Raw genomic sequence first — 7969 nt, 5'->3', positions numbered from 1 at the left:
GATGTCTGGGTCAATCAGATCGCTTAAAGACTAAATGTTACAGTCGTGTAACATTTCTTGTTGCAATTTATGGTTCATGTAACTGATAAAACAACGCTGTTATTGATAGAACATGGTCAGTAAGGAAGACAACTTGGTAAAAAAATGCTGTTACTTTTTCCATCACTATCGCATTCCAGAATGAATAATTCGTGATTGCACAGTAACATATTTCTATCCTGAGCATACCAGTATTGTCCAATACATTTTGCAAATGTTTTGTATATAACGACCATATTTATAATGCAACATGTGGTCTCGGCAGTGCTCATTAAAACAAAATATTCATGTCATTCCATACAACTATTATTACCATTTTTTTCCCCAAAATAAGATTGATATGATGGACACATGTTAAAGATTTACCACCAATGTAAAAAGTAGAGTAGAACAAAAATACCAGACTCCAAGGAAAATTCAGCGAAAAGTCTTTTAACAAATGAAACATTCAAAATTTCAAAACACATGCATCAAATGAATAGAAAACAATGTCATATTGTTAAGAAAAAGTTACAGGAACTAAAGCAACGCATGAAAATGTTATTTTCTTGAGACACGCACGTGAACAAATGCCAATGCGTAGTAATTTTGCAACTAGGTGTTAATTGTAAGTAAGCACTGTTTGTCAGTGTCATGTGCTTTGGATGTTTCAATGATAATTTTCTTTCGAAGTGTTCGCTTTGCTATACTGGTATGGTATGTTAAAGCTCCTATTTAGGCTTAATTTGGAAAATACTGCTTACTGTGAATAAATTTTGTAATGTAAATGGTTATCAAAGAGAAACAACTGTTTAATACAGTATGTTTTCTTTAAAATATAAAGCATTTTAAACTTTTTGAAATCGAAATTTAGTAATCAGAAACTTCAGCTCCAGGAAAATAAATGTACATTTAAAAAAAATCATTTGTTCTTCGTGTACATCCTTTTAATATAACTGCTATATAAGTACTAACATTAAAAAGTAAATTTTATCAATCAGCGAAATTTACAAAATTTCTTCAAATATTACAATAAATCGCAAATAATCAAATAAATCAACAAATATGTATATATACTGAATATAAAACAAAGATATGCAACCTGTTAATAAAAATTATCTTACCTCCAATGCATTTCTAGGAATATGATAGGTTAAAAGAGTCCTCGTGGAGACCGTGTATATTTGATATTAGGTTAGTAGGGAGGCGGGGCTTGTCTCATACACGGTTAGTAGTGGAGTAACGTCCCTTTATATTCCATATTAGGTAAGAAGGGAGACGGGGCTTATCTCATACACGGTTAGTAATGGTGTTTCGTCCCTTTATAAAAACAAAACGGTACTGAGAAAAAATCTTAAAGATTTCAGCAGACGAAGAAATTGATGATTAAGATTGAAATAAATTCATAAAACACATTTAAACCTAACAATGTGTTATAGTTGGCGTCTGTTTTTGTAGGATCAATGGAAGTAGTTGCTATTAATAGTATTGTAGACTCATTTTGATAGGTCACTAGACTTAATTTCACACGTTAAGATAGTCGGTAAGATAATTTCGTTACAAAGCTACGCTCTCACCCCATATGGAATTTACTGACCCCATATATACCGTATTAGGTCACTAGCACACTATGTAACTAATAATACACAACCATGTATTGTTATTTGATCGAGCCCTCTGTAGCTTCTGTTCAAAGACATGATTCAATTAAATTCAAAAATAAATTTAAATTATTTTCTCAAGAGTTTAGATAGATGTCCAAGAGCCATTATACCAAAACATGTAATAATATACACGTTTTTAAAGTTTAGAATATGTGAATTCAAGACGTCTGTTTAACTTTAAGATATCATAAAAATACTAGTTCGATTAACAAATTGTCATGAATTCAGTTATGTTTTGGAAGGGGGAACACAACCATGAAGCAGTAATGCTCGGGTACCTATAAACATTAAAACCACAGAGCTGATTATTATCTTCAGCACCAAAAGTCGAATAAAATTTCAATAATTATATAAATAAAAAGTTACAGCTTTCTTTCACAACAGGTTATACTGATGTATATATATATATATATAGTCTTCTTAGATTAAACTTTTACTAAATCTTGAAATTTATACAATAAAAAAGTCAAACCGAACATAATTTATATGGGGTGTATTCAGTAAGACTCCTAGTCTACACATTAATAAACTATTCAAAATTACAATGTTCAAACTTCATCTATCAACATGACATTAATTATGAATTATGGATTAATGATTTTACATAGGTTATAGAAGTGCATAATATCATTTAAGTTTAATTAGGTGCATTACAAAAATATTGATTCCATTTCATTTATAGACAAAACACGTTGATGAAACCTATAAGTAAATTTCAATATAAATCTAACATACGTGCTGACAGTTTTACATATATATATATATATATCCGTAGATTTTAAAAGTCTTTTATGACTACTGAAATTCTGTTGTCAAACAATTTTGATGCAATTTCACAATTTCACGTGTTGTTTTTTATGAGAGGGAACGTGTAAAAACGTCCTTTGTTTGTATCAATTTTCAAATTTTGCAAAATATGTGAACTCGCATGTTCAGAGATACGTTTTCACAGCGTAAACATGCACTGATAACTGTAATTATAAAAAAAAATCTAGTGTCACTGAGAATATGTAGAAAGTTGAATTCTATTTAATATCAGATTCCAAAAACCCTTTGTTTCTTCTGCACATTCTGCAACAACTAGATAATATTTCTGGAACAAAAATAAAAAATGGATATTTATTTTTCAAAATTATTTAGGGGGATTTCATTTTACAATATTTGATACGTTTTGGAGAACTTGTTTTCCAACAAACAATCGGAATTCAGTTGCAAACCAATTGTGCTTTTCTTTTGATCGGCTTGTTTCTTTATTCATATATGGCAGATCTACTCCATACAGGAGCATCCCAGGAAGAATGAAAATAAGTTAGCGTTATCCTTTAACTTCACATTCCAATATATAGATGATGTCCTCTCACTAAACATTTCAAAAGTTAAATTACTATGTTGAACGCATCCATCCCACCAAACTCGAAATACAATATGCCATAGGTACACTAGTGCTTTCTCATATATTGAATGACGTCTAAAAATTCACAATAAGAATCAACTAAGAACTAGTATTTACGACCAAATAGATGATTATAGCTTTCCTGTTCTTAACTTTCTATTTCTATTTTGCAACATTCTAACAGGTACTGCATAAAGAGAATATCTCTCTTAGTTAATGCAATTTTATACCTTGTGTTCCCCATGAGTATTTCTTAAATAGGGTTTTGTTACTAACAATAAGGCTATAATTGAAGCAAGATTTCCTAAAGGTAAATTTCTTTTATTCCAAGAAGGAATGTTGTGTGGACGCCTTCATGATTTGGTTGACCGCTCTAATATTTCTATGTCAGGTGTGTTCAATTGTGGTGGTAAAAGATGAATGAAAACATCTTAAGTGCGAACAGTGCATAGAAAGTGTTTATACCACACACGACGAAAAACAGTATTTCAATTAGAAAACACATAAAATAAATCGATGGAACAGTTGGCTTGAAAATGTACCTTTTCTATCATTGACCTTATGATGATGTTTAAAAATCAAATTAGGTGAATTTAGTGGTACATGAAACAATTGTCTTTTTATCATTAATTTTTCTCAAAAATAACAATAGTGTGAAAAATACGTTTCATGGATATATGTATGCCAATTATAACAATTACCGAAACCAAAACAACTTCTACTGATAATTATTACAGTGTCAATGATCTAACCGCAAATTTCAGTTACATAACGACGCAATCTTTTTTCTTTTCCTCTTGTGGCGGAGATGGTGCCGGCGTAGGTTGTGCCCTTTGTTGACGTCTTTGCTGTTGTCCAGCATCATCTGGGCGTGGTCTACGCTGCTGAACAGCTCCCGCTTGTTGTCCTCTGTTTGCGCCTGATTGAGGTCTACGCTGTTGGACAGCTCCCGTTTGTTGTCCGCTATTTGTACCGGATTGAGGTCTACCCGTGAGTTTACCAGCAATTGATCGCAATTCTTTCTCCACATTCTTCATTGGTTCCAAATAGCAGTATTCCAACCACATTTTTCGAAAGCATAAAATTTGCTTGACATGTGTAGTCTGACCGCCAATAATGATTTCTTCGGTGATCAAAAAGCGGTGGCGGACTGCTCCCAGTTTGTAAAACTTGTTTATGTCGTTGCCACACATTTCTTCGTCCAGAAAAAGGCATTTGTTTATCAGTTCATCAGGAGAAAATCGAACGCAGAGCAACAGAAGAAGATCCCTTTCTTCATCAGTCAACTGCCTGTACCGTGAATAATTTCTCAACTTTTTAATTTTATCTGGACTTGCCTGCCGATCCATATCCATTGCATAGCAAATACTATCAAAATAGTACATAAGTTTTGCTATGGGATTTTCAGGAACTTCCACATCTCGTCCGAATTCATTCACACCTACTTCTGTTTTGCCAAGAATAGCGGCAGCCATTTCACATTATTCAGTTGTTTACCTATGGAACTATAACTTTGATATAGTATATCACTTCCTTAATCGGCATCATATTTTACCAAAAAACGAAAGTAAAATTTGAAAAAAGGTTAATTCAAAGTTAAATCATTTTATGATCAACAGTTTGAAGTTTGAAGTTTTCTTCATTTTCAACAAAAAAGCTAAATGTCTTGCCTAAATCGAGTCAGTTCTTTCGTTTTATTTTCAGACACGTGATTACTGTAAATATTTATGTGTTAAATGACTTGTGTATCTAAAATCGGTTATCTAATTTGTTTGAAACATGAGTGTTTCTTTTTAAATGTACTATCATTGTTACACGATATAAAGGACAGTTGATTTTTTTTTATTCGAGCGTCATTGATGAGTTTTTTTTAGACGAAACGCGGGTCTGGTGAAAATACAATATTTCAATCCTGATATCTATGATGAATTTATTTACAACCACTTGGTCGATCACTGCTGGTGAAGTTTTTATTCCCCGAGAGTATCCCAAGCCCAGTAGTCAACACGACATGACATGTCGACACGAATTATTATCGATATGGTTATAAGTTAACTGTTTAGTATAATACTAAACTTGATTTTTTGAATTACTAAGGCATTTCTACCTCTGGAAAGGATTACCTTAGATTTATTTTGCAAAATATTTAGCAACTTTTGTCCTCAATGCTCTTCAACTTCGTACTTTATTTGACCTTTTTAAGTTTTTTTTATTCGAGCGAAGCCGATGAGTCTTTTGTAGACGAAAAGCCCGTCTTGCGAAAGTACAAAATTTTGATCCTGGTATCTATGATGAGTTTATTGATACGCTAAAGCCATTAACCCGTAATACCTGGTTCATTGGCTTACTTGGACTTTGTAAAACGTCACAGTGTCTGGGCAGAAAGTATATGAACCAGGGTTATGTCAAAGAACGTGTCGTACATCAAAGGTATTGAAGTTGTTTGTCATCTTAAGATAGCACAATACAAAGATTTGATATATCCAAATCACCAGTTTTAAAATGCTGTAACTTTCTTTAAAATGCAAGAAAATTTATAAAAGTGGTATTTATGGATAGCTAACAGATTACTCCTTCAAATTAATGCAATGTTAGTATTATACAACAATTATGTAATCAATTATAATGTTAACTGTGTCTACAAAATTTTACAACAAATTTCCACTTTCAATTGAAATTAACTTCTTCATGGATACACCTAGAAGGTTGATTTTATTATATATTGTTCCCAGAGCCATTATCTACAAAAGGGTTTCTCAGATTTTGGATAGAGTGTATAGATCAAATTTTACACCTAGCTAAACATTGTCTACTTTTATGTGGTAAGGATGTTTATATTAATTACAGATTTATGAGAGAATATAATACGATAGCGATAATTTGAGACCCACTTTTGTAGCTCCTGCTATGTTGATTAAGATTTGATTAAGATTTCCTGTATAGTTAAAGAGATGATTGTGTGAACTGACCAATATTTTGCCATGATTAATTGCGTAATAATTGATCACACAATGATTGCACAACAAAAATTTTGCATTCATTTAAAAGATTGATATTTATCTATCTATATATACCTCTTTTATTAATTTATATGCTGTCTTAAGAAAGTAACAGCATTTTAAAGGTTGGAGATTGGAAGTAAAAGAATCTTTGTATTGTGCTACCTTAATCATGTTAATTACGTGTTATAGTGTTATTTTTTTTTTTTTTTGGTGATATCAATTTAACTTGGTTTGGTACTTGCCCATCCCGTTATTTTGTTACTGTGCTATGGTAATTTTATTTTTTCTCTAATGCATAAAAAAATCCTGCAATCTGATTAGTTTCGTTATAACATGTGTGTAAATAACACCCCACCCTTGCTACCAGAGAATAACTTAAATAAAATGGTGTCAAAAAATCCAAAAAATAAAATTTCCCAAAAATAAATATTCCAAATTAGAAAAAAATGATTTCGGGGCAAAATATAAAGATTTTTTTTAAAATTTTTCCACAAATTTAAAACACAGAAAAATTCAAAAATTGGTGTAATTAGAGGTATACCGAATTTTACGCCGGTGTTAAGCATGCATATATAAACCCTGAGTCGCATGAATTTTTCCACACCAATGTAAAAAAAAACTGTACACCCCTGATTACACCAAGATTACTAATAGTGATTACGATTACAAGAATTTACTCAATTTTGACTGCTGTATCCTTATTTTTGACATTTTTATCTATCATGTCTGTTTGTTTTGTTCACACATTAATATCAATATAATGAAATTGTAAATCAAATCAAATCAAATCAAATCAAATCAAATAATTTTATTGGTGTAAATTCCTATACAGAAATGATACCAGCCGACATTTACAAAATACAAATACAAAAATAAACAAACAAACAAACAAAAAACAAAAAACAAAAAAAAAAACCCAACCAAACATATTTTCTCAATGATCATGATAAGAGATACATATTTCATATTTACATTGCGTGGAGGTGTTATTCATACAATATTATTTAATCAAGCTATTACAATCAGCTTTAATTCTATAAAAGCTCTTAACAACATTATGTTTGCTTTAAATGAAATTCAATGTTCAAATCATACATATCGCTTATTCCAGCTGCACTTAGTACTAATGTCCGTATCATTACTTTTCAAAATGAAATTAAACTGATCTTGTTCACACATATTAACAAAAGTTGGAACAATATCACTTAAATTACAAAAGAGTACATTTCTATTAAGTTCTAATGCTTTACACATGTTACATTGAATGAGGAAATGGAACTCATCTTCAATTCCATCCTTACAAATTGGACAAATTCTCTGTTCTAAAAGTGTTCTAGTAAATCTACCAACTTCTATTAGTAATTCACTATTACTAATTCTGATTTTTACCATTTTATAAATTACACTTTTGTTAAGGTCCAGTATAAGATATTTTTTTAATTCAAAATTGTTTATAACTTTGCTATATGTTCTTAGTTTATTATAAAAATTGTATGCGACTGTCATACAAGTGAGAGGTTAGGCCAGCTATAAACTCAGTTTTAATCCACCATTTTCTACAAAAGAACATGTCTGTACCAAGTCAGGAATATGACAGTTGTTCTCCATTTATTTGATATTGACTTTCCGTTTTTAAATTTCGGCCTCGGAATTTGATGTTTTTGTTATTTTACTTTTTATTAAAGCCATGCCTATCATAGGGGATACAAAAATGTGTAACAGCACTCAATATTAGAACAAACTGAAAAAAATCGGTTTCCGCGTGAAATGCTTTACTCGGAAACATAAAGAGCTATGGTCCACAAATAGTAAAAAAAATAACCAATCTAATTAATACTAAATCCTTGAATTGCTCTTGTTCTGATATGTCGCGCTTCAAGGCGCATCAAGGC

General features: G+C 31.1%; 1 protein-coding gene and 1 long non-coding RNA gene across 2 annotated transcripts; one reads left to right on the top strand and one right to left on the bottom strand.

Annotated features, from left to right (window-relative positions):
* The first annotated feature begins 1062 nt into the window (after nt 1–1062).
* On the top strand, nt 1063–1440 carry LOC143062847 (uncharacterized). The gene is made up of 2 exons (XR_012974866.1): nt 1063–1212; nt 1285–1440. It is a non-coding gene; the product is annotated as an uncharacterized LOC143062847 (long non-coding RNA).
* Nucleotides 1441–2780: 1340 nt separating this feature from the next.
* On the bottom strand, nt 2781–4638 carry LOC143062846 (uncharacterized). Its single transcript, XM_076234657.1, has one exon. The coding sequence runs from the start codon at nt 4548–4550 to the stop codon at nt 3840–3842; it is 711 nt and encodes a 236-aa protein (XP_076090772.1). The 5' UTR covers nt 4551–4638; the 3' UTR covers nt 2781–3839.
* Nucleotides 4639–7969: the final 3331 nt, after the last annotated feature.

Source organism: Mytilus galloprovincialis, chromosome 2 (genome assembly GCF_965363235.1).
Source record: "Mytilus galloprovincialis chromosome 2, xbMytGall1.hap1.1, whole genome shotgun sequence".
Classification (NCBI taxonomy): Eukaryota; Metazoa; Mollusca; class Bivalvia; order Mytilida; family Mytilidae; genus Mytilus; species Mytilus galloprovincialis.
This window is presented reverse-complemented; position numbering and strand designations above follow the sequence as displayed.